The sequence below is a fragment of the Osmerus mordax genome, chromosome 14 (assembly GCF_038355195.1).
Source record: "Osmerus mordax isolate fOsmMor3 chromosome 14, fOsmMor3.pri, whole genome shotgun sequence".
NCBI classification, from domain to species: domain Eukaryota; kingdom Metazoa; phylum Chordata; class Actinopteri; order Osmeriformes; family Osmeridae; genus Osmerus; species Osmerus mordax.
This window is the reverse complement of record NC_090063.1, coordinates 2,626,203-2,653,209: the sequence shown is the minus strand read 5'-3', so window position 1 is coordinate 2,653,209 and position 27,007 is coordinate 2,626,203. Positions and strand designations below refer to the sequence as shown.

The 27,007-nt window shown below is 42.6% G+C and overlaps 2 protein-coding genes across 2 annotated transcripts in view; one reads left to right on the top strand and one right to left on the bottom strand.

The window, feature by feature from the left end:
* Nucleotides 1-1,084: 1,084 nt before the first annotated feature.
* Nucleotides 1,085-6,434, bottom strand: stard7 (StAR related lipid transfer domain containing 7). The gene is made up of 8 exons (XM_067251001.1): nucleotides 5,598-6,434; nucleotides 4,929-5,092; nucleotides 4,641-4,690; nucleotides 4,275-4,385; nucleotides 3,973-4,055; nucleotides 3,779-3,878; nucleotides 3,594-3,678; nucleotides 1,085-3,170 (listed from the first exon to the last, which is right to left on the bottom strand). Exons 1-8 carry the CDS (start codon nucleotides 6,050-6,052, stop codon nucleotides 2,992-2,994), a joined length of 1,227 nt encoding a protein of 408 aa, XP_067107102.1. The 5' UTR covers nucleotides 6,053-6,434; the 3' UTR covers nucleotides 1,085-2,991.
* A 1,079-nt stretch (nucleotides 6,435-7,513) lies between these two features.
* Nucleotides 7,514-27,007, top strand: part of slc20a1b (solute carrier family 20 member 1b) — a 27,415-nt gene continuing 7,921 nt past the window's right edge. Inside the window, exons 1-10 of the mRNA XM_067249732.1 lie at nucleotides 7,514-7,722; nucleotides 8,823-9,534; nucleotides 9,715-9,855; nucleotides 10,046-10,131; nucleotides 11,085-11,181; nucleotides 14,627-14,746; nucleotides 22,529-22,789; nucleotides 22,992-23,568; nucleotides 23,707-23,892; nucleotides 24,060-24,144. Coding sequence (XP_067105833.1) covers nucleotides 9,186-9,534; nucleotides 9,715-9,855; nucleotides 10,046-10,131; nucleotides 11,085-11,181; nucleotides 14,627-14,746; nucleotides 22,529-22,789; nucleotides 22,992-23,568; nucleotides 23,707-23,892; nucleotides 24,060-24,144 — 1,902 coding nt within the window. The 5' untranslated portion in view covers nucleotides 7,514-7,722; nucleotides 8,823-9,185. The remainder of the gene's footprint in view (nucleotides 7,723-8,822; nucleotides 9,535-9,714; nucleotides 9,856-10,045; nucleotides 10,132-11,084; nucleotides 11,182-14,626; nucleotides 14,747-22,528; nucleotides 22,790-22,991; nucleotides 23,569-23,706; nucleotides 23,893-24,059; nucleotides 24,145-27,007) is intronic.

The following is a 27,007-nucleotide window of genomic DNA, read 5'->3' as shown; positions in this document are numbered from 1 at the left end:
ACGCTTTTCCTTAACATTCAAAATGGCGGAGAATCTATATAACTGGGTATGACGTCATAGAGTGCGTTGGACTCGTCTTGATCCAGGGAATACAACAATACCTCATTTTCGAAAATGAGACATGTGGTTCAAAAGTAAAGTGTGTAAACACACCTTCAAGTTTGACCCATTGGTGGCGCTAGAGGGTTTAAAATGGAGACATGAAACTTGGTAAAATTGATGAGGGGACTGGCCCCAAAGAGTGTGCCAAATTTCACAACTTCTGACAATACTGTTCTAGGGGCTGCCATAGACTCCCATGGCAGAAGAAGATGTATAATAATAATAAGAAGAAGAATACGTAGAAACACCTAAGGTGGCTTCGCCGCTTCGTGGCTTGGCCACCAATAAGTGCTCTGAACATTTGACTGAGGCTTTTAATTTCAACCAGTAGAGGTCAGGTGTAAAAAAAAAACTAGATGGGGGCTCAGTTTAGTCTTTGGACACAGAGGAACCACTGCAAATCATATTGCTGACAAATTCATGTTGTCCAGTCCCAAGTCACTGAGCAGCACCTCCGCATTTTGTCAGGCTGTCCATTTTTTTTACGGCCATATTTCAATATTGGGACAGAAATGGATACTTTAGAGTCTACAGCCTTAGAGTATTTTCTCTGAACAAGTTCCCTATCCCTTTCAAATCTTGAGTTGTGATGTGAAAGCGCAAAATGTATTTTCCTGCGTATTCATCATAATACTGAGTAGTGAGATTGTGTGTCATTGTTGTAACAACACAGTGCTTTTTATGGAAGGTCAGACCATGTTCATATTTTAGACCTCTATGCTGTCAGTCCTTATCTGATCCAAGTGCACCAGTATTTGGTGGAGTGTGTTATTTATAGACTGATCATCCCTGCCACATGCCTGTCTCTAACCACTTGTGTGTTCCTGATATAAAATATGCATGACAAGGACAGGGGTCTCATCAGACTATACCTTTGACAAAATGTGTAACATGAAGATTCAGTTAAATAGACCCTAGTGTTGTGTATGCACACATTTGCTAGTTGGAGCACAATTTCACCCCAAAAAATATCAAAAGGAAGTTCATTTTTAATTAGCTGTTTATTGATTAGTTGTTCAACTGTTTCAAAGCTGTCATAAAATAACCTGTTACAACCAACGGCTTACATAGTTGCACCAGTTACAGATTTTTCAGTTATTTCCTAATGTTTTTCTTTTTATTTATATATTTTTAAACAAAGGAATCAACCATTGCAAATCATAAAACATGTCAGACAGCTTGTCAAAAAAAAGCTAGAGTACATCACAGTGGACTAACAGAGGGGACACGTGCCGAGAAAATGTAAAGCACATTATAATTTGACATTCGCAAGCTGGACATTCTCAAACCTAAACTGTTTTCGCTGTGTTTCTCTTTGCCCTCCAACTGACCATCTCAAGACAATTTAATTGAAACACCACTGGAGGCTTTAATTAATTTCCACAATTTTAACAAATTTAAAACAGTCATAGTTATTTTTTTACAGAGCTAAATAGACATTTGTAATAAAGATCATTGCATGACAAAAAAAAAATATATATTATTTGGGACTTTTGAGTTACCTTTTTTTTTACGTAATACCTTTACATGGACCCTTCAGTTACCTAATTAATACAAATTACAGTCTGTACTACTGTTACTAGACATACGTACTTGTCTGGCTTTAAAAACACCCATTCTTTTTCAAAGTATTGCAGAATATTGAGCTCTGCATTTCCATAAGAAAAAAACAATGCTGTAGAGAGGAAAAAAACAACCCAAAAAACTCATTGAAAAGGCCAGGTTTAAGCACACAAAAATACAGTTGGGGGGTGTTTCACGCCTAATTGCTGGGCTGTAAACAGAGTAGTCTCTTCTGAGTGTATGTTTTTCATAGAGCATGTCTGTAACACATTTATTTTGCCCACTTTAGACTCAACCAGAAGTAATTCTGATAGTAGGACCTACACTAAAAGCACCACCCCACTTCTCAAAAAGAGCTAACAAAACCAAATTAAACCCAGTAGAACATTTAACCTAAACGTCTTGAGGAATTGCAAATTGTCTTCTGCACTACTTCATTTCATTGCAAACTATTCTACCGCTTCAGCAGTAAGAACAATAGTGCAGTCTGTTCTCCAAAGACAACATTTCACAATTACCACTTTTAGTATTTAGGAAATACAGTAGCAGTTATTTCAATCAGCTCTGAAACTACTGAAATGCAGTTGATTACCATTTGTTGGCATGCTTGTAAATTCTCAGACAATAGCATTCAAATAAACAAGTGAAGGGCAATTGCATTGGTAATAAAGAAAAAAGAGCATTTGTACTATGGATGTGGAGGATTTTGCAGTTGTCCTAAGACAACATGCCCCCTTATGGATCAAAATCCTGTTAAATCAGTTTAAGTTTAAGTCTGTTACAACATACCTGGCAGTTTGAAAAAACTCAACGATGAAGGGACGGATCATGGAGGAACCTGGCTACTACCATTGGATGAAAATTCCCATAATTTGAAAGTGACCACACCAGCTCTTAGTCTTCTGGTCCGTAAAAGTTAGTGTGCTGGGTGTATAGCTCCACGGTGCTTTGGCAACAGAATCTCTACATTGTGGGTAGTTATTTTGTCTCAGTCTTTAACATAGTTCCCCCCAGGATGCTGGCTGGCTAGCACACACACGAACACACACACACAACAGTAATTTCTCCAAGAGGTTCAAATGTTTCGGTCAAACAGTTCACGTTTCTCACAACCACTCAGTGAAAGATGGTGATCAATTCCATAAAATATATCTAGGGGAAAGTAAAGTCTGCAAATTTACCAACCACCGTCTGATACTCCCTTTAATGCTGACGCGTCCAAAAGTGTAAGAGGCTGGTGAAGTTGTGTGTGAACAGGTGTACAGCAGGTGAAGTCACATTTCCCACAACCCATCCTAGATAGAAAAGACATCCAGACTCTAAAACTTAGGCGTAGATCTGTCCGGAACCTCCCGTGCGCGTGTTGTCCCCGGTTAGACGATCCTGGTTGGGCTGGTGCTTGGTGTCGTTGGGTTTAACAACAGCTGCATAGTCATAGATACCTACTTCCAGGTTCTTGGCCCTCAGGGTTGCAGAGTGCAGTTTCTCCAGAAAGTTGGGCATGCCTTTAAGTGAGACAGAAAAGATTAACTATTAAATTTCACCACTAAATGTAACTGTCCTCCTGAAAGGCCACCTGGATACGCAAGCTGCTTCTCTCAAAACCCCTACTGCAAAAAAAGTACACATGTAAACATGTTAAGTGAGCGAGCGTTGCAGACAAGAAGAATCTCTCCTGTTTTATTTCCCCCCCCAACCAGTGTGTCCTGGAAAGCTGCATTAGAGCAACATCAATCTACGAGCTAAACGGTGTTGGTTGTGTATGGACAGCCTGTGCTCAACTCTAAATTTGTGGTGTTGTCAACTTGATTTGTCGTGTTGACTTGCACATAACTTCCCTTTGAGGACAACACTCCAGTTTTATACAATGACAGCCATCATTTATAGGTGAAAAAGGAGATTAGGCATTAAATATATAAAATGCTCACCACTGGAAACCATCCAGCTCAAACAGTAACGTGGGAAGGCAGTCTGAGGGTCATCACTGTAGGTAAGCAGGTAATCAAATCCATTCTGTTGGCCACAAGACAAAATCAATGACTCTGCTGCAGGGCACACCGACCAGTATAGGTGAGACCTGCTACATGTTAAAAGCCCATTATTCCCTACTTACCTCATCGAAGGACCTGTGAGGGCGGATGACCATTTTGGACTGGTAAGAGTGGACTCTAACAAAGTCCTGGGTTTCTGGGAGTCCTGGATGCTGCACAGCCCTTATTATCCCCCCCCCCCAAAACAAAACTGATTTGTACATCTTGACATCTGGGATTGGAATTGGATCTAGATTAGGCCTTTCGAGATACTCACCTGGAGACCAAGATCATCAAATTATTTTCCAGGTCAACATCGTAGCGACGTACATAGACATAGTCTCTCGAGTACATGGGATACTGTAGTAAGACAAAACCAAAATGTCAAATATATAACAGGAAAAAATTTAAGAACATGTTTCAACAGTATCCCAAAAGGACAGAGAGCTCAAAGCAAAAAAAACACAGGAAGCAGAAAACGAGAAAAAAACAAATAAAAGTCACAATCAAATCAAACACAAATGCTGGAAGAAACAGTATCAGTGTCCCATCTTATGTAACAAGCACCAACATACTCACAGGGAAATGTGTGGCCCAGTGCACAACCTCAGAACCTGTGTAAGCATCTCTGTCCACCACCTCCAGCTTGATTACCAGAGCATCCCACTTCTTCCTGTAGTCTGTATCCAACTGGGCCAAAGGAGAGAGCATGAGACAAGAAAACATGCCAGCAGCTATAAATAGCAAATGCTACATAGAGATCTTAAACGGCTGTACATGCTATACATGCCTAAGAGTGGAGCAAGAGCAGCTCCACTATGCACTATGCTATACATAAACTTGAGATTGTTTGGATCCCTGATATAATCCCAAAACATGGAATCTATAGGCAATTGCAGTACAGCCATCACTGCTAATATCGTAAACAGCAAGCTCATGATATACCTGAACATTGAAGAACTGCCTAGGGGTGACATCGTTGTAGGAACCCAAAACTGTAAAAAAAAACATATATATATATATATATATATGAATTAAAGAAATGAGTTTCAGGCATATACAAGCTACGTTTACAACTTGGGCGCCCCCCTAATATAATGATACAGGAAACGCTGATCATTCAATTAAAAGGAGCAAATTGTTAATAATGAATTGAATGAATAATAAAACTAGTATGGTCAGATACTGAAAAGACAGAGAAATTGTAAATGGCTACACAGAATGATTGTCTACCTCTGTATTCATACAAGTGGCTGTCTGGGATAGGTCGCCTCCATACTCTGAAGTTCTTCCTTTCCATGACAACTTCCCAGCCAGCATCCACCTGGCCTGCTAGCTTCTCTGTGGAAGTCCTTACATTCTTCACAGATTCTAACGCTTGAAGCTCTAGTCCACACCTTTGCATTGACAAAAGCATACCACATAAGTGTCCCAGACAGCATTACTGATACACGTAGACAAACATCAAAACCTCAACTTTATTTGTCTGTATAGCCCTTTTTACAGGCAATGTCACAGAGGGCTTCACATATGCCCATGGAACTGCATCTAAACCAACCTAAACCCCTCCGAAAACAGGGGAAAACTAGAGAATAAAAGGATGAAACCTTGGAAGCAATTCAGTGAGAGGTCTTCTCCCCCAGAGATAGTTGGTGGTACAGAGACAATGGTACAGTGGTACAATTACACAGTAAGAAGCAAACCTGCATAGTGCTTTTGTCTTGATCAGAGAACACACAAAAAATATCTAAATATCCAGCAATGTGCAGTCTGTAAACTTGTGGATTCAATATGGTATGCAAAGTACAACAGATAGGCTTGTGTCTCATTTACATTTTAGATCTAAAGCAACTACTTTTACTATTACATTATTGACATTAGACAACAAGAGTATCATAATACCTGCGTATTTCTTCATCTCGAATCTTTTGGTCCTCCCACATAAAGACACCAGCTAGTGCGCCGATAAGTTTCCCTGTATGGGCGTGCTTGCTCTGGAGTCGTCGCCATATGCTGCCGACCAGGGTCCACCTGGTTCGCTCGGAGTACAAGTTGGAGTAAAGCTCTCCAATCTGATGTGCACGTCTGAGCCTCTGCCCAGTCACAAAACTACAATGGTTGGCAAAAATGGACAGTAGGCCTTGTTTCTTCTTGTCAGAACCCACCGTTTCACTCGTACCCACCCCTGATCTCTGGAGCCATGACAACAAAAGGCCCATCCTTCGGCCAATCCATGCAGCAGTGACGGATTTGCCATTGCCCTTGCCAACACCCTCTCGAAATGCCTTGCTGCTTTGAAGCCTCAACGCACTTACACCGATCTTACAGATCGGACGCCTTTGCATGGACTGAAACATACTATTAGTGCCAGTAGAACCCGTTTGTTGTTAACAGAAGTCTGGCAATTTGTCTACTGCATAAGATCCGTGTACAACACACAATCTAGTTAGTGAACAAGCTGGTGATATGCATGCCCTTTCGAATGTATTTGATATCAGGCTAGCTGCGCATGACAACACGAGATCCAATCAACATTGTAGCTAGCTAGCTACCATAAGCTAGCTAGCCATGCCTTAGTTTGGATAGATTGCTAAACTATCTATATATACACTAATACTACTAAATATATATTACCAGTGGTACGAGTTTTAAAATATATTAGCTGGTTTATTAGCTCACGCTTGCATCGCTCTTCTTACAACCTGCCTCTAATGCTCCCTCACGTTTTCTACACACTCTAGCTAGCCAGTCGACCTGATCCTCCTACAGAGACTGCTTACTTCAGAAAGATCTGGACGATAGACCCTCCTCCACTAAAAACACGATTCTTATTGGTCTCTTGTCGTTACACTGGTAGTGTCATTGGCTTTGTATATTGCCTGTCTCTAGATTAGGTGCTCATGAAACAGTCAAGTTCAGTTGTCTTCCTTACGTCATCTGCTTATTGCAAGTGAAAGGACCACGATAAAGGTGAAAAGTAGTCTAAATAAATGCCTCACTTGGCACTGGCATAATTTAGTTATATATATTTATACAGAGCAATTATACAAAAAAAACGCAACAACACTTATGGATGATATGTAAAGTGCATTTGAAAAAGTTATTAACATTTGAATCTATATTCAATATAAAATTAGGCTACAACGTGTTCACCGCCAGATGGTGCAATACAGTGTTGCACATCTACTAACTAGAACACCTTTTTATTTGGCTGCTTTGACATATTTCTCAAAGGATTGTGTCTCGTACCTACTCTAAATAGAGATTATATTGTATTCTGTGTATACTGTATAATATTGTAACCCTAACAATATTGTTAATGAGTAATAAATAGTGGATTTCTCGATGGTTTCATTATCAATCTTTTGTGTACACTGCTACCTTTAATTTTAAATGGATAACTAATGACATCGAAAATTCTGTTTCTTGGAAATACATTTCTGTCTGGAAACCAAGTGGATGAAACGAGGATGGTGTAAAGGTTATAGTCACGGCACCGCTAGACTGACTGGCTGCAGTCAGATTGTATGGGATTGTTATGGAACTATGTATAGGCCTACATACAATTTATACGCTTGCGAAACTGTTCATTTCTAAGCATGCGCCAAGAGGAAGACGTCCATGGCCTATTTTATATACGAAAATCCCTCTTTGCGACATCTATAATCTTTTATAAAACCAACTAAAACCAGTTTGAGCCGTATTCCGACAGTACGGGGGTGGGGTTATGACGTTTTAAGCCCCACCCTTTCTCTGTTTCTGAATAAAGACATCCACGAACCAGGTACCGGGCAATTTCTACGCACGCGGCTACTAGGTGTAATAGAGCTGGACTAGACATCAGAGGACAAAGCTGAGAACCTGACGTGTTCAACGTATTTTTAATACGGTGTTCCTTAAAGCATACAAACGTTTTCAGTAGAAATCGATATTTTGATAACGCCACTTTTTGTTTCCTGATCCCGCGCGCGCTGTATTGATATTGCGCGCGTCATCTCTTACATTTTTGTATCGTGTGCGACGTGTGGTAAGTTGCTAAATATCTACTTTATAAATTTGTAAATTGTTTTTTTATGTATTTTTATAGCTAAAGATTCAGAAGTGAACAACTAATTCACAACAACCGCTGGCAAGCTCACTAGTGTTACATTAGCGACAGCAAGTTACTTCAATTAACCGCGTACTGTAGCTTCCTACAGTAGTTAGCTAAACGCATCTACTGTTTCCCGTAAATCTGTCAATCTGTCTTGTGGTGCCGGCGATGTCAGTGTTGTATAAGGTTAGCCTTCTAAGCTTTGAAGCTTGTGTTTCTTAATTTTATAATCTATTATTTTGTTTTGGCCAAGGATGATGGCTCACTTAAGAGATTACCTTGTTTGATAGCTAACATGTTATCGCAATGTAACGTTATTACATTTCTAGCTGATGTTGCTTACTTCCATTCTGTTACCATATGATTTGATGGCGTGGAGGAGGTTAGGTGTTGCCTATCTTGGCGGGTGGCTGGCTACTGTAGATGGGTGGATGGCTACTGTAGTAGCTATCTGGAAAGACGTTATGAATGAATGAGGACTACACGTGCTCGCTTTTTCCCGACAACAAATTAAATGAGGCAATTCATTGAACTTTTGTCGAGTAATGGCTTGCTACGTTACTGTCTTGGTTTGTAATTGCTGTCAAAAATATTTGTAAATATTATTGCCACATGCCAGCTAAGTACATTTATTCTGTTCCTGCGACATCCCTTAAAATGGCCTCCGTTAGTGATTTTAGGCAAGACGGCAAAGGGGCCCTCATTTAGCTCCAATCTATGTTGTAAAATTGAACGTGTTTAATCCAACAGATATCTTAATTGTTTTATTTAGTCCTAGAACAGTGAGTGGTTAATACCACGAATCGTGTATTTTTTTCACTCAACATCTCCTCCCATGGTTGACATGAATATTGAGTGTCTCGTTTTCCTGTATTCATTGTCAATGGGTCCGCTGACACCGCCCTCTTGTGATGTCAGAGGAAATATGTTTTTTCCTGCTCCCTGTATTGCTCACGGGCATTGATAAAGTGGATTGCACATGTCTTGTCCAGTTAATATCTAACTAGTGTTTTTTGTTCTCACCTTTTTTTCAGCATGTGCACCCATTCACTTCCAGTAACTGTTGCACAATGGGAGTACACTCAGTCAGTCTGGTAGCTGGTAGCAGTCAAAGAACCTGTAGCAAAACTAGTACAATTACAGGATAGCATTAAGCCCACTTTGTAGGTTACTTTAATAACTTACTGCTGTTTTGTCAAAACAAAAGTACTCTAGTTATATTCCAAAGTTTACACAGCTCAGAAACCCAAAAGGGTTGAGGCCTGAAGAAATCACCTCTTGAAAACATTGATACCTCCTTATTTAACTGAGCAGCTTTGGAATTGATTGTCTTTTTGGGCAAACATTCCCTCAAACATAGTGAAGTGGATAATTGTTAAGAGAATCAATCCCGCAAAATGGTTTCAACAACTCTAGCCACCATAACACTGGCCAGCACCATAGTTGTCATGACCCAGGGTCCACTGACTCCCTACATGTGGCTGCTTATTGTTGGCTTTATCATCGCTTTTATCCTGGCCTTCTCTGTGGGAGCCAACGATGTTGCCAACTCGTTTGGTACAGCAGTAGGCTCAGGAGTGGTCACCTTGCGTCAGGCCTGCATCCTGGCCTCCATCTTTGAGACGGTGGGCTCTGTGCTCCTGGGGGCCAAGGTGAGCGAGACAATCCGTACGGGCATCATCGACGTGGACATGTACAACGGTTCCGAACACGTGCTAATGGCTGGATCTGTCAGTGCCATGTTTGGTGAGTGATTTTAATCCAAAAGGCAGGTAAAAATGGGTTTTAAGTATGAGCCCAATGTCTGATATAATCTGTAACTGGAAAAGATTTGTGGCCTTACCTGAAGCTTTGTTTCTGTACGGAGGATAAAACTAGCAGCTTGAATGCCATACTGATGTACTGTTGCTCTGATCTCCCCTCTAGGTTCTGCTGTGTGGCAGTTGGCTGCTTCTTTCCTCAAACTTCCCATCTCTGGAACTCACTGCATCGTTGGTGCTACCATTGGTTTCTCTTTGGTTGCCAGAGGCCAGCAGGGTGTCAGGTGGCTGGAACTTGTCAGGATTGGTGAGACAACAACTGTCTAGGAACCTAAATCTGTTTGTGACCCATTTAATTGGTCAGCAGAGTAAAAAGAATTTGGAATATTTTGGGGGGTGGGGGTTAAGTGTTTGTCTTGCAAGTGAAGTCAAAGTACTATGTGTTGGTGATTTCAAAAACGTTAATTCTCTGTTTAATTGTTCTGCGCTCTCTACAGTTGCCTCCTGGTTTCTGTCTCCCTTACTGTCTGGCATCATGTCAGGCATTGTCTTCTACCTAATCCGCATGTTCATCTTACACAAGGTATGCCTTATCAAAGCGAAATGCACTATTATTACAGAATGTGGATTGTAGAAGCCTCCTGAGAGGAAGGTGTTGACGAGTATGTCCTAGACCAGGGGTACTCAATTAGAAACTCAAAAGGTCCACTCACCAAATTTCCATTCAGTCCAGGGTCTGGAATAGTGATGGTTTATTTTTCTGGCCCTTACCTCAGAGTTCTGTAGGTAATTTTGTTCAGTGTCTATGCTTTGTGTCATAGTGATGTTTCACGTTAGCTCTACCACTTTTGACAAGAGCAACCTTCTCATTGCAGATTAAACACATCGGTTTTGCACTCCCCACCGGCAACACAAATGCATACTTGTCAGTCCATTCTGTCTGAAATTTGCGATTTTCAGAATAAACTTTTCGCTGGGTTTTGTCACGCCATGATTTTTGCTAAAGAAGAAACAGGTAGGCTACCGTTAGCAAATCGATTAGCCTGCATTGTTGCGAATGACACACACAACCTGCGTGACCCACAGAGGTTGCGGCCAACATTGAATGAATGAGTTGTCGTGGTGATTACTATTACAGCTCCTGAATGGATCTTTGGATTGGACACAGAAGATAGAAACCACACTCAGTAGGAAAACAATATGGGCCTGAAATCACGCACTAATGAAAACTCGCTTGGATTATGACTAAATTAGAATGTTGATTTTGGCTTCAGTCCAAATTGTATTGCATCTGGGTCCAGATCCAGACCGCGGTCTGCCTATTGAGTACCCCCGTTCTAGACCATTAATGATCATGTTTCCGGATAGAATAAGGCCCATCTTTGTACTTTTCATTCCCTGTAATCTCAATCATTGATCCTATCCAATATACCAGTGTGTGTGTTCTGCCATTAACTGTAACCTGACAGTATAATAGGGTAACTTTGTTCACAGTGGGTGCAGTGTTTCTGACCTGCTCAGTCTCTCTCCCTGCAGAAAGACCCTGTTCCCAATGGACTGAAGGCTCTGCCTGTCTTCTACGCTGTCACCATGGGAACCAATGTGTTCTCCATCATGTTCTCTGGTGCACCGAGTGAGTAACCTTGTTTCACTCTCCATCTCACCCTGCATTCCTACCTGTAGCCACGGGCTACAGAAATTAACCACTCCCTCAGACAGCCGGATGCTGAGTGGTAGTGGGAGATGTTTGGGAGTTGTCAATGTGGGTCACCACCGTATGTCTGTTCCTTTCCGACCTAAAGCAGGGACATTTTAACTCTGAAAATGCATGTTTGTCACAGTCTCTGGTTAAATGGCTTGGATTTACCTTTGGGTCTTGATGGTGGCAGTTACTAGTTTTGTTTTTCCCTGGTAAAGAACCCTATTTAATTAGCTACTTTCGCTCCTTTTGTTTTCTTCTACCTACAGGACTGAACAGTTCAAGATGTCAACTGGCCTGGGCCATTAAATGAAGGCTTAAGGCCAGGGTATGACCAGATATGCGCTTGTGCGTGCTTGTGGGTGTATTCATGCATATCAGCACACGTGCAGAGAGAAGATCACTTTCACTCACTGCAGGGGCCTCTGCCCTGCTGACTCAAATCACATTGTGTACTGTTATGTAATTTACACCCAGACGCAAGTGTATCGCACTCAAGCACCTATACTGTGGGTATTCCTTGTGCAGAGAAGGGGATTATTTAATTCCTGCTGCACTTTCAGATGCATAGCCACAGGATATAGATGGACAGGAGATTAAAGACCTGAGGCAGAACTGAACTAGCACAGTCATCAGTGCACACTTGGTTTACTGACACAAACTGCTAGGGAGGAGGATGTGTATTCTTACACCCATGCTCCTTTCAAGACCTATAGGCCGTAAAGGTGGTTCTAATAGGATAATCCTGATCTTTGACAAAAAGCAGTGACTTCCTCCATGTCATAAGCACCAGGAGTATACAGTTAAAGCAAAGCAGGAGCACATACCCTTCACAGCAGGAGTGTTTATTTTCCAATACAGGGGTCCTAGTAATGATTTTTTCCTCGATACAGACTCTTATGTAGCAGTTGTGTAGTGGTGATAAGTCAGCCCTGTCAAACTGAGTTGGGTGCCATGGAATGCGGAAAAAGGAAACATGGCAGTACATTTGTGTTCTCTGTTCTTTATATAACCCCTTTTTTCACGTCACATACACTTGCAAGTTCACGCCTTTAGTATTTTGTGGTTGTAAATGAACCTACTTAAGATGACAGTCATCAAGAGGTCAAAAAGAATACATGTTGGAAGCCCTGGTTGTTCAACACCTTAGAAATCAGTCACGTGTAAACATAAACCATATTTGTTCATTTAGAAGGTCTACTACAGATGGAAGTCAAATAAGGAGGCTTTACAAAAGCACATTATCACCATTTTAATGTGACTATAGTTTGTTCGTGCTAGATGCAACTATTTTCCTGATTTGTAACTTTCTTTTGAGTACACCCTTTAAAAAAACTTTTTGGACCTGCATGGGTTCTGAATATGGTAAGCAATGAATTTGACACCCCTCCTGTTGGTGTTTTTGTGTACTTAAACTGGAATGCCAATTTCCTGTTTGGTTACCCCTTTGGAAAACAAACTGTGTGGCATTGGTTTCTTGGGGGACCCAACACAAACCACTTATGACAGTATAGCAAATGAATCGTTAATTAAACAAGCTAACACATGCCTTAATTTACACAACATGTCTGTCTTGCATCATCAAGTTGTGCTATCCGCTAACTGCATTGCTTGTGTGAACATTGAAAAATGTAGTGGGTGTCACAACATATAGATTACAGTTCGACTATGAAACAATTGTTTGGTTTTATATACTGAAAATACTCCACTGTGGGATAGTTCACCGTTCCAGGAACTTATTCTGACGTTGGCTAAATAAATGTCTCGAACTGGGAGGGTTACAACTTTAAGAATGTATTGCTGTTATGTTTAAAGAGGATATTCACCCTTCATCTATCCTTTCCAAACTTTGAGTCATTCATACAGTTGAGTCATAGGGGGAATAACAAACCGTGTTATTGTGTAATGTGGGCCACGGGATGCAAAGGGTTACAAGGGAGGGGGTTGGAAAGTAGCTGTGGTTAAATTCCATTTCCTGAGCACTCCCATTCATCCCACTGCGTGGCTGTGGTGGAGACTCGCCCCTTTTGTGTGGGAGTGTTTATTATATGGACAGCCTATATTTTTATACTTTCATTGTTTCCAGAGGTTTGACCTATTCTGGGGTCATCATCACATAGACGTGCTACTGTCTAACTACATATAAATCTACCCAGGCTTATGCTGAATTTACACACCCAAATCTCTGTTTCCAGTGGTTACTTATTTTTGTCCACTCTTATTTTTGCACTTCACCCTGTTCCTCTTCCCCACCTTATCCCAACACTGGCCAAACTGAGCACCCCGAGCTGGCGGCACCTGTCCAGTGAGGGTGAGACAGCTGGGCTATAAAAGCTACATGCTTCCTTCCCGATTCCTCTCCCAGCCCCTCCTCCTTTCCTTTCCCCGGAGGGGCAGAGTTTGTGTTGCGTAACTAAATACACAGAGCAGATATGTCCTGCAGTCGGCTGCTGCTGCTGTAGCATGTGAGGGTGACAAGTATTATAGGTTGCTGTGGACTGTAGACCCTAAACGAACGATGTGACCAAGTTCTCTTATCTTTCAGCCCCTGGCCTTCTAATCTGTTTGTTTGTCCAGCTTCCATCCGTGTTTTTGTTGTTGTTGTTGTACACTTAACCAAGGTCACACTGTAGAGACCTTGCAGAAGTTTAACAACCCACTTCCTTTTAACTGCGTAGCTAACTTGTATCTTCATGGTATGACATTAGCAGGTTGTTTTCAGGAGTGTTTCATTTAATGGCGCCCCTGTTGCCACCAGCATACAGAGCTGCATTGACACGATGCGTTGTGACGTTTTCTTATGCTACACTGAAGACTAGTAAATCATCACCTCCCTTTTTTGTACCCCCTCCCCAGCTCTCCTTGCCTTTTTAAAGAATTGTCTGTATGTGGATGGTGGCAGGGCACTTGCAACACCCCTGTGTCTTTGTCACACCATGTTGGAATTACGTAACTGTCTGCATAACATCTGAGCCACGTGCTTAATAATTGACTAGGAGTATTTGCTACCTGGATGCAGTGCATGATCTATGAAGCAGTGTTAACTGGAAGCTTATGTTTGGCAACTTAACATATTGGGTAGATAAATTCCAGCGCAAGTTCAGATTCCTTGTAGACTTATTAGCTGAAGATCTTCTGTTAAATAAAAAAAACAATAATCATCAATGAGTTACTTTTTGTGTTTGTATTAGTCTTCAGAAATGTTACAGATTTGTAACCTTATCCACAATACCTGTACATTTGTTATTTTTAAGTAGACCTGCTGAAAGAATATCAAAGTCTGAATGCTTGATTCAAGTTATTTTATTTCATATTATTCTTTATCTTGCTCCATGTCTTTCTTTCCCTCTCGATCTCTTGCACCCAACATCTTCTCCAGTGCTGGGCTTTGACAAGGTCCGTTGGTGGGGAACGCTGCTCATCTCTCTGGGCTTGGCGGCGCTGACTGCTGTAATGGTCTGGTTTGTTGTCTGCCCTCGACTCAAGAAGAAAATTGAACGTAAGTTTCCTCCTCTTGCCTTTTTAGGATTCCTTCGTTAGGAAGAAACCTATTGTAATTGTTGGTATTATAATTATTAGGGGTGCCGCCGGTAGGAGGGAACCCATTGATTTAGTTAGTATTCCTATTATTATATTTCTCCGTTAAATGGCTCAAAAAGTCCTCGACCCAATTTTTTTTCTTCAAATTTGGCCCAATCATACAACAGGTCAGTCACTACTCCCAGACGGCTAGTGGCCCACGTACGCCCATAGGTGGTGCTATAAGCCACGCCCAAAGTCTACGTGATTTCCCCATTACTCCAAAATGCCAGAAAATTGGTATACTTGCCTTATTTCTCATGGGGAACAAAAAAGCTTCAAGGACGCATAAGGTCCGCTATGATGGATTTTCCTGTAGAACGACATTTTGCAAAAAACTTTCAAAATCTATCTCCTCTTAAACAAAAAGTCAAATTGACTTAATTTTGTACCGTATCATTGATGTATTTAAAAACGTTACTTAAGACGGTTGAATCAAATACAAAATGGCTGAAAGAGGTGTATTTATGTAAATGTACACACTGCCTCAATTTCTTTGTGTCAATAAATCAAATATAATTTTAATAGGGTTCAAGATGACATCACTCTGAAGTACCATAAACAATTTCACCTTGGTATATCAAAATATGATTGAATTAGAGCAGTTTCAACTTTCGCTGAATCTAACAACGAAGTATAAGGTCGTAGGTTCGAATCCAGCCACAGTCTTTTGGCCTGTCATTTTAATTATCTGTTTAGTTAAACAGGATGACATCGTTCTGAAATACCATGTGCAATTTCACCTTGAAATGTCAACCGTTTCTTAACCTTTGTCCCAAAGCTAATACTCTGCCCTTTCTATTCATACAATCTCAACTGTTGGTGTGTAGCAGAGAGGATAGAGAGACTGACTTGTAACCTTATGCTCATGAGTTCAAATCCCCATTCAGCATGTTGTTGTTGGCCAAACATGAAGTGGTTTTGCTCTCTTGTTGTCCAACTCTCGATCTTCTACAGTGTACATGTTTATAATATTTTGCGGAGGAACCCGCATCGCTGCTTGCAGCTATATTTATTATTGTAAATTATCTCAAGAACTCATGGGTAAAAGTTTTGAAATTTGGCAAATTGATACAACATGCCACAACTAACGCCCATACCAAGACTGGCCCACATCAGACCATAGGGGGTGCCCAAATTTCCACTTTTCGAAGTGATGGCATTGCAACCCCATTGCTCCAATTCTTCAGAAACTTGGGGTACACGCCTCATTTTCATGAGGAACAAAAAAGCCTCAAGGACCCATGAGGTCCGCCATGATGGATTTTTCTTTACAGTGAATTTGGGAAAACCTTCAAAATTCCTCTTTTGAACCAAAGGTCCAATTTGACTTGAAATTTTGTACAGATATGTATAATGGATGTATTTCAAAACATTACTTGGGACAATTGAATCGAATACAACATGGCTGAAAGGGGTGTATTTATGTAAATGTACACATTGCTTCAATATGTTGGTCACTAAATCAATTGTATGAGATGATTTGCTGGTAAACGAACGGTTGTAGGTTCAACACCAGTCAGAGGCATTGTTTTCTTTTTATTCTGACAGAAGGGTTTCTAGTCTTCTGGTCTACCCTTCGGTTGTAAAACATAGCAATGAGTGTTTATTTGAGCCCCTCACAACACTCCGATCATCTGTTTAGCGAGACTGTAAACCACTGCAAAACAAGCCAGGTTCACCACCGTAGCTAGCTACTTGTAGTCTATTCATGGTAGTGTCAGATTCACAATCGAGTTAGCTCAAATGAAGTAGATTTATTCTTCAGACAGAAAATCGAAATTGCATTTCCCCATACTCCAAATGTGCAAGTAATACAACATTTATAACATTTGACAAAAGTGTAACAGACATCAACAGGTTAAAAACAACGATCGATAAGGACAACATATGAGTAAAGTGCTCAAATAGCAGCATGGATACTATGTTATTGTTCATAATGCAGGCACTATGCACAGACACCTTACAGACTAAAAAATAAATGATAAATAATTAAAATATAAATAAATATTTTGCAGTCAGTTGGTCCTTAGTGGGTGTATGTGGCGCAGGAGCACCTGTTCATGAGATTTCCTTGTGTGTTTGGTAGTCTGATGGCCTGTGGGGAAAAAGCTGTTGCTGAGTCTGGTAGTCTTGCACCGCATGATGCGGTAGCGCTTGCCAGATGGTAGGCGGGTGAAAAGATTGTAGCTGGGTGGGTGGGGTCTATGGTGATGGCTCTCTTGCGGCAACGGGACATGTACATGTCCTGAATGGATGGTTGGGCTGATCTGGTGATCTTCTCTGCTGTCCTCACCACTCTGCAGGGCCTTCTGGTCAGCAGCAGAGCAACTGCCGTACCAGACTGAGAGGCTGCTGGTTAGGATGCTCTCAATGGCACCTCTGAAAAAGATGGTGCGGGCAGAGGGTGGGAGGTCAGCTCTCCTCATCCGGCGAAGGAAGTGCCCTCTTGACCAGAGAGGTGGTGTTGGTGGACCATGTCAGGTCATCTGTGATATGCACCCCCAGGAACTTGGTGCTTTTCACAGACTCCACAGCACTGCCATTTATACTAAGTGGAGTGTGGCATGTGATTTTTCCTGAAGTCCACAATTATTTCCTTTGTTTTATTTACATTCAGTTGTTTTATTTACATTCAGTTGTAGGTTATTGTTAGTCTGGGTGCCAGCCAAACTTAGCCCGCCCACAAATAAATTTGGTCGGGAAGTTGGGTCTGGGGTCGCTCGGTTGTGGAAAAACTATGTCCGAACAAGAGCTGTTCGGACCAATCAAATTGTCAGGGCGGGCTTTATACGATGATGGACAGATGATCAACAGTAACGTAATCAACCGCATCACCAAAGAGCGCTTGGGTTGAATTCGTTTTCAACAAACAACATACTACGTTGCTCTGATTGGTTGTAGGTCTATCCAATTGCGTGAAGAGGCTTTTTTTTTTTCGGGTTCGGTTGAAACATGCCCCATACTCACAGCCCAACGGAGCGGTATCAGACTCATATTCTGACTAGAATTATGAGTATGACAACATCAGGCTATGTTATTGTTGTCACACCAGTTAATAAGTTGATGCACCTCCTCTGTAGGCTGAGTCGTCAGCGCCGCTGATGAGGCCCACCACTGTTGTTTGTATTGAAGGCGGAGCGGAAGTCGATAAACAGCATCCGCACGTAACTGTCTTTGTTTTCCATAGGTGAAGTGCTGTTGCTATGGCATCATCGGTGGAGAGTTTGGGACGATATGCAAATTGGAATGGGTCAAGTGTAGTGGGGAGACTGGATGTTATATGGGCCTGGACCAACTTTTCAAAGCACTTCATCATGATGCGGGTGAGTGCTATGGGCCGGTAGTTGTTCAATGTTGATGCCGGGGATTTCTTGGGTAGTATGATGGTGGTGGCTTTGAAGCATTTTGGAATGATGGCTTGACACAGAGAGGTGTTATGGATATCTGTGAGGACGGCTGTTAGTTGGTCAGCACAATCTCTGAGCACACGCCCAGGTATGTCGTCAGGTCCTGCAGCTTTCCTGGGGTTCACCTTGAGTAGGGTCCTCCGTACATCAGTTGGGTCCAGGTGAAGTGTTTCATCGTCCGGGCCGGGAGGGGCTTTTGTTGGTGTGGTGGTGTTATTTTTCTCAAATCTGCTTAAGTAGGTGTTAAGTGTGTTGAGGAAATCTGTGTTGTCCTTGCACGGTGGGGCTGTTGATCTGTAGTCAGTGACTGACTGGATGGGCATAGGCACGCTTGGCTGCTCTCACGCCCTGGTTCAAGTTGGCCCTGGCAGATCTGAGGGTGTCTTTGTCCCCAGACTTGAAAGCAGCATTCCGTACTCAGGAGCTCACGTACCTCCCTGGTGAACGAAGGTTTTTCGTTGGCTCTCGTGATGTTTTTGATGAAGGTCACATCTTCCATGCACTTGGATATGTAGCCTGTCACATAATCCGTCAAGTCGACATGCTGGTTGGCAGTGGCAGCCTCTCAAAAACATTCCAGTCTGTGCAGTCATGTAGGGCTGAGGTAGCTCCCTCTGGCCATGCTCTGATCTGTTTCACAGACGGCTTGTTCCTGGTTAATAATGGTCTGTAAACTGGAATTAGCATAATAGAGATGGTCTGAGTTCCCCAGGTGGGGGTGGGGGAAAGCTCTGAATGTCTGTTTAATGTTATTGTAGACCCGGTCAAGAGTGTTTTCTCCCCTGGTTGCAAAGTTCATGTTTAGATAATGGTGTGGAAGTACTGTCTTCAGTTTGGCCTGATTAAAATCTCCAGCAATTATGTAGACAGAGTCCGGGTTAGAATTCTGCATTGAGCTACCCGACTGATAACATGTAGACAGTGCGTCTTTTGTGTTTGCACTGGGTGGTATGTACACAGCTGTAATGTTAATGGCTGTGAATTCTCTTGGCATGTAGAATGGTCGGCATTTTAGCGTTAGAAATTCTAAGTCCTTAGAACAGTGGCTTGAGACAATTTCGGCGTTAGTGCACCAGTTGTTAGTAAAAATACACACACCACCTCCATGAGATTTACCGCTGAGAGCGTAGCTCCTGTCCGCCGAATGCTGTTCTCCCGTCCACCTGAATGGCGTTATCCGGAACGGTGTGATTAAGCCACATCACCGTGAGTATGATGGCATTGCAGTCTTTCACTTTTCTTTGTGTTGCTAAATCCAGTCTGAGGTAGTCTCTTTTATTTTCCAGCGATCGAACGTTGGAAAGCAGTATAGATGGAAGTGCAGGTCTGTAGAGGTTGGCCTTTAGCCTGGCGCTGATACCGCTCGACTTCCGCTTGCGCCTCCTTTTTGTTCTAAAAAGCCTTTTAAAATGTAATTGACGTCATACGACCAGAGGTATTGTTTTACGGCAAGCTCCGGTCACTTCTTTTTTTCTCTCGAGCTATCGACAACACAGCTGACAGGTTAGGCTCTCCTTGTCAATACACATGCTAGAAAGAGTTTTGGCTTGCTAATGATGTTGCTAATGCTCTGACATTATGCTTCGGATGCCATCAAGCGGGATCTCTGGTCGTAGTCAGTCCTTCACTAACCAATCAGCATTCATTAGCAGAATGCTAGCGTGTTATGGGCAACACCGACTAACCCTGTAAGAAATCGAAAGGACATAAGTGCTCGTTCATTCAATTTTTGACCTATAATCCATGTTGATCATATAAAAACTACAATAAAATCTGAGATTTCTCAACGACAATCAGGTGAAAGAGACAAATTTAGCCGTTTAGCTCCATAGACTCCCATTCATTCTGCACTCGACCGTAATCACTCCCAGTGGAACTCTGGTGGAACTGCAACAAAATTCGGTACAATGGGGCTTAAAGGTGACATGACATGAAAACTTCACTGTAGGAGGTTATTTAACATTAATGAGTTCCCCTAGCCTGCCCTTGGTCCCCCAGTGGCTAGATTTTTCGATCGGTGTAAACCAAGCCCTGAGTGTTCTTCTCCGCCTTTCAGAAAATGAAAGCTCAATAGCTGTGTTTGAAAATCTCCTCTTTGTTACGTCACAAGGAGGAAGGTTACCTCCCCTCTCTCTGCTTTGCCCGCCCAGAGAATCTGGCCCGCCCATAAGAAACTGAGCTACGACCGTGCAAGTGTTTTTATCCTCGAGAGACATCATGGCTTGCAAACGAACGAAGCATTACATTTGCTCAGTTTTTATGTACAAAGGAAAACAAATCTTTTTACAGTTCCTTCATCCGAGCCTCTGAAGACCCAGTATCTTAATTTTATTTTCTCTGGAAATGCGCCTACACAACTTCTGTTGTAGGCGCATTTGTTTTTTATGTCTGCGCCAAACACTTCAGCCACGACTGTTTCCTCAACTTGAGCTAATACAAAACTGGCCTTGCTGAAATAAAATTCTGGATCAGTACTAACTCTCCTTTGTCCAGCTACTAACCTCAGACAAGTAAGTTAACTAACGCTACATCATTTTGTAGCTTTACTGTATATGGTTACCTAGCTTGCTACCCTTAGAATGTGGCTGTAACATTAGCTCTGCAGCTAACAGCTGAGTTACTGTCGCTAATGGAAAGGTAGATAGCATCAAGTATGTGTGTGAATACACATGCTGTAACGTGAGTGTTGTACACTTCTTTGTTATTTGGATAACCGTTCTGCTGTTGGTGTTATGGCGCTCGCGATATCCGCGATACCGGAAGTTGCACCCATAATCATTTCTACAGTAGACCCCCTGAGAATAAGGTGGATATTTTGTGAATTTGGTCTCTATGTTGCAATTGAGTAATGATGTTGTGTTTGAAGAAGCAGATAGTCTACGAATTAAGTAAATGATTATTGAAGTAAAGGTGCTCTTATCTTTTAACATTTACATCAACGGCCTAGTTTGTGTTTTTGCAGATTTCTGCAACTCTTATTGTGATTCATGTTGATGACCACACCCAATAACCTGTTTTTCATGGATCAATCCATAACATCTTCCATGTTTTTTGTCTCACGGAGACTTGATCTCCTGCTGTCTTACAGCAAAGGTACAAGCTGTTGATGGCCATCTTGAATGGTCATAATCTGTCTACAGCAGGGGTGTCACCCTGGTCTTCGAGGGCCGCTGTCCCGATCGAGCTCACCTGATTTCGAATGAATGGTCGTTATAACAACCATTTAATTGAATCAGGTGTGTTTGAGCAGGGAAACATCTCAAACATGCAGGACAGCGGCCCTCGAGGACCAGGGTTTGACACCCCTGGTCTACAGCCACAATGATCCAGCAGACTGGGTCATCATAGTGATCCACTAATTCCCATTTACCTCAGTCACTAGAATAGCCCTCGTTGACTTAAGTTGATTGAGTTGGGGTTAACCACATTTCACAGGATGAAGGCTAAGGGTGACTCGGGCTGTCTTGTGAACTGATTTGGCCAACAATCTAAAATTACTTGCTAGTGCCTGAATGGATTCGTGGTCTAACAACTTTTGATCATGTAATCAGGCCAATGTTCTGGCTGACCAGCAAGCCATGATGTACTACTTTAAAGAGTTTTATCAGAAAGTTTACAGTATCGTCTTCTGTTTGCAGCCTTAAACAGAAGGTTCTGAGGCGTGTCGTTATCAGTACACTGACAGGGCTTGAAATTCACTTTTTTTTACTTGGTGGCACTGGTGCTCCCAACGTATTTTTTTTTTTAGGAGCACCCACTTAAAGTCTGCATTAAAGTTTAGAACGTTAAGTTTAATTGTTTATGTAATGTTTGATAGAACGGTGGACCGGACACTATTAGCTCACAGCAGGCACATACTGTGCAGTAGGCTAATTAGCAAGTGTTTTTGTAAATAAATTAATACAGGTTGCACCGTAATGATTATTTGCACTCTCAAATAAGGTCTCACAGACAATTTCGGGAGCATACCAAGCAAACCAAATTGGTTGCAAATTCAAGCCCAGACTGAGCTGAGACCAATGTGTAAATATTCTCCCCTACATACTTATCCTTTACCTTTTATCTTTTACCTAGTAGCAACTTGACTCATTATACCAGAAAAAATCCCTCTCTCCCGTCTTGTCATGCAAGTCCTTATAGCTCTCTAGTGGAGTAGTATATTTTATATAATAAAAGGAAGCATGTGTGCCTTCAAGTTCTTGTACTTTTTATATAGTCTGCATATTTGGGCACCCCCCCCCCCCCCCCCCCCCCCCAACAGACTTGACAACTTTTCCCCCTCCACCCCGCAGGGGAAAACAAGTCTTCCAGCCCCTCGGAAAGCCCTCTAATGGAGAAGAGGGAGCTGAGGGAGGCCCACAGTCCTATTCTGAAACCTGTCCCTGAGGAAACCTCCACTCCCTCCTCACCGTCTGCTGCCACCGCCCAGACCTCCCCCATGCAGCCCCAGCCTCCCACAGAGGAGCCACGCAGGGTTACCTTTGACATCGGAGATTCTGACGACGGCGACAACAAGGACGGCACGGACACCGACAGCTGCAACACTAACGGTGGTGAGTGCGAGTCACTGGAATGGCTAGACTGTCTATGCTTGTGGTGAGCAGTATTGAACTGAATTATTCTTTTGAGTGCTCTTGGTCAGGCTTCCTCCTCCAGATGTAGTCCAAATAGTTTCCCTGTCGCCCTCATTGCTAAGCAGCTTTTTGTTCTATTCCAGTCTATGTAGTCCATTAAATCTGGCTTGTTCATTAACAGTCCCTAAACAGGTCCAGTCCACTAACCAAGTCCAGTTTAACAATCAAGTCCAGTTCAGCAATGGGCCTGCCCATGTCCCTAGCAACGGTTACAGCCAGTATCACACGGTTCACAAGGACTCGGGACTCTACAAGGAGCTGCTCCACAAGCTGCACCTGGCCAAGGTCGGAGACTGCATGGGCGAGGGTGGCGACCGACCAATCAGACGCAACAACAGCTACACTTCCTATACCATGGCCATCATCGGCATGCATGGAGACTTTCGGCACAAGGAAGGTGAATTCCGTGCTAGCGAGGATGGGGACAAGGGCACGGGTGCTGGCCAGGAAAGGAAGCGCATCCGGATGGACAGCTACACAAGCTACTGCAACGCTGTGGCAGTGCACGGCACGCCCGATGGCCTGGGGGAGGGAGAGGTGACCCTGGAGATGTGCGAGGAGGACGCAGGGAGCAGTCGCAGTTCCCTGGAGGACGATGGGCTAGAGGCAGACAGGCCAGAAGTTTCCACGCTTTTCCAGTTCCTCCAGATCCTTACCGCCTGCTTTGGCTCCTTCGCCCATGGAGGCAACGATGTCAGGTTGGTACAGTAATAATACCTATAGCTATATTAAGGGTCTCTCACGTTGGATTTAGGTCAAATGCAGTTTGAAATATTGGCAGGCATAAGTAGTGCCAGCATTTATCTGAACATGAAGGTAAGCATCTTCTCTTTCAGTAATGCCATTGGACCCTTGGTGGCGCTGTGGCTGGTGTACCAGAGTGGATCTGTGTATTCCAATGCCCCCACCCCTACCTGGCTGCTGCTGTATGGAGGTGTGGGCATCTGCACTGGTCTCTGGGTGTGGGGTCGCAGAGTGATCCAGACCATGGGCAAGGACCTCACCCCCATTACCCCCTCAAGGTACTAGCCAAACTGAATCCCTGGTATTCTTCCAGGATAAAAACCCCACCACCCCGCCCTCACACAAACCACAACCTCCCAAGATGTGACTATCCTCAAAAGTAACACTTCTCCTCTCCTTCTCACACACACCAACATTTGACATGAGTGATTTTATTTTCCTCCAGTGGTTTCAGCATTGAACTGGCCTCAGCTCTGACTGTTGTGGTTGCTTCTAACATTGGTCTGCCTGTGTCCACCACCCACTGTAAGGTAAGCAACCCTTGGGCAGACATTGGGCCACAACCGAGACTGGAAGGAGGGGGGTGCTTGTTAGGGGTGTCAATTAATCTTAAAAGTTTAAAGGGGTCATTGACTGGGTTTTTTGGGTATTTCACACTGTTCCTTAAAGGACATATGGCAGGTTTATTTTTCCAACGAATTTGCGCTATTTGTTTGTTGGTAATAAACATTTAAACTGTTATTCATTGTATTTGATGTTGTTGGGTGTCACAAAACGGAATATAATACAAAAAAGTAGCTACTTTTTGCAATGATTCTTCTTTCCCCCACAATGCATTGCATGATGTCACGTTAGGGAGACGACAGACCAAAGCCTGCTTAGAGACCATTGAAATAGATTAGAAATAAACACTAGGCTAGTACAAGAGAATGTCTAATATGGTCTCTGCTAGTACCATAAAAACGTGGGACATCTAATTGGGAGTCAGGTGGCTGAGCGGTTAGAGAGTCGGGCTAGTAATCTGAAGGTTACTGGTTCGATTCCCGGCTGTGCAAAATGACGTTGTGTCCTTGGGCGAGGCACTTCACCCTACTTGCCTCGGGGGGGAATGTTCCTGTACTTACTGTAAGTCGCTTTGGATAAGAGCGTCTGCTAAATGAGTAAATGTAAACGGAAATGTGTTTACGTCTGGGAAAATATTTAATTAGGGATGATCTTGGGGGGATTTTACAGGTGGGACTTGTAAGTTGGCCCATAGCTAGCCCATAGCTAGCATGATGTCTTCTATTTCTAGATAAGTTCACCGGTAGTACTAGTCTACTTATCTGAACTACAGCTCACAACATGATTGTCCGGGACAAGTGGATTTTTTTTGTAGGGCAAGTGGAAGAGAAATGTACTTGCCCCACTGGAAAAGTTTAAACTTAAACAAAATAAAATGCCATGTTACTTGCACTGGCCAGCTTGCAAATACTGAGGATAGCCTACCGAAGTTGAGTTAGCCAATGTCGTTAGCGATGCTAGCTAACGTTAGTTTGCTAGCTGTATATAACATTTCACTGGGTCTTGCAGCTGTTATTATGAAATGTTGTGTTTTACTAACCATTTGCCTACTTTAGCAAGTCACAGTATTTCCAAGCCCTGATAGTGTAACTGAGAAGACGCGGTAAATAATTCCTCTTCAAGTAATAAGCCCCCGTTCAAGTGTTGAGCATTAAATTGTAGAGATTGCCGTGTGATTGTCTGTAGAGATATTGGGACGAAGCTGCAATACAGTACATAAGTGTTTCATTCTGCAGAAATTGTGTAAATGTTTAATGTAACAAATAACATTTGTATAATATTACAGCTCATCTTCGTTGGTCAAAGGCACAATCTTTACCCGGACTTGACTTTTGTGCATGGAAAAGTGAAACATAAATGTCGGCTACTTGTCAAAAGGACAAGTGCCTCAAAAAGTTAATGTCAAGCCCTGAATGATCACTCACTAGATATAAAGAAACCGTTGACTTTCAGTCGGTGCTATTCACTGACAGTAAAAAATAAATAATTGTATATGTGCACTGCTGTTCGTAGACTAGCTCCAGAGCTCTTTGCTGCGTTGCTAAATGATAGCAACTCACCAGGACACTTCACCAACTCTCCACTCATTCTCCTCGGACCATCCATTTAATTGGCTTTGACGGCCATCAGGTCTCGGCAATTCCTCATTTGCCTTCTCATGTATAGTTGGTTCAAAATTATACCGCTGCGGGCCATCGTACACATTAGTGGTTTTTGCCACCTCTTCTTCATCCCAGTCAGTCACCATAGTTCTAGTACTAGGCTGAACTCTTCCTCCACGACTCCCCAACGTGGCATCGCCGAATTGCGCTAATATGGTAATGCCAACACCAAAAATGACAAAAACTGGTCTTTAACACCATTTGGAGATATTTTAAATGATATCTTGAGCGCTTCATGTACCCATTAATCAACAGTAGTGTATAACCTGCCATATGGCCTTTAAGGTCTCCGAATAGGGTATGTAACATTGGTTGGGCTGAAAACGGCCTGGGTGCTGTTCTATGCCCCCTGGTGCTTCCTGTGAAATTGTCCCAGGAAAAAATGCTAGGTTTTCTCCTTTTATGGAATGCTCATGAATATATAGATGAGCTGCGCGCTGATTGGTTGGTTTTCAACGACTGAAGCTGCGGAGCAAAAATGCAACACGGCCAACACCACTCACTGAAACATAGAAGGTGGAGACTTGAAATAAAAACTTGCAAATAAATCTATTGTGTCTACACAACACGGTTTTCAACATATTGACTACATATCATTTGAAATGATAATATTTGTTGTTTCCACTTCTGTTGTCGAAGAAAACGGGATCGACCTTAAGTGGGTAACGTTACAGTTCAGAAACCAAACTATATCGTGATTCAACTCAGCTTCAGTTAGCTAAATATCTTGCTGAAAAATAACCTGACAAAGATCTGGACAAACATGCATCGTGAATTGTAGATTTACATGACAACACGGGGCATTTATTTGAATGACACACAGTCAGGAACATGAAACAACGCGTTAGCCCCATTGCCAATAAACGAGGCAAAATCACACATTCTACCTATGCTCTTGCGTTAGTTTTACTAGTTTACATGCCTACAGTCTAGGGGCCTCATGTATAAAGGATTGCGCAGCTTTCATACCAGAAGATGGCATACGGCCAAAACTCAAAGTACCTACACACAGAAATATTCACATGTATAAAACCGGTCGTACGCCAGGTCCTGCGCACCTTTCCTTTATAAATCACAATCAACGTGAGATTGACCGCACGTGAACAAGCCACTGACCCCGCCTTGCCTCCTCCCATAAATGAATAAGCAGATGGACTATAAATGCGCT

What these genes read in the sequence shown, in the direction of transcription:
- stard7 (XM_067251001.1), bottom strand. Translation starts at nt 6,052, where the DNA reads ATGTTTCAGTCCATGCAAAGGCGTCCGATCTGTAAGATCGGTGTAAGT. An exon ending in CGAGATGAAGAAATACGCAG is followed by an intron (nt 5,093 to 5,597) that starts GTATTATGATAC and finishes GTCAATGCAAAG; the next exon opens with GTGTGGACTAGAGCTTCAAG. An exon ending in ACTGGGCCACACATTTCCCT is followed by an intron (nt 4,056 to 4,274) that starts GTGAGTATGTTG and finishes GTCTTACTACAG; the next exon opens with TATCCCATGTACTCGAGAGA.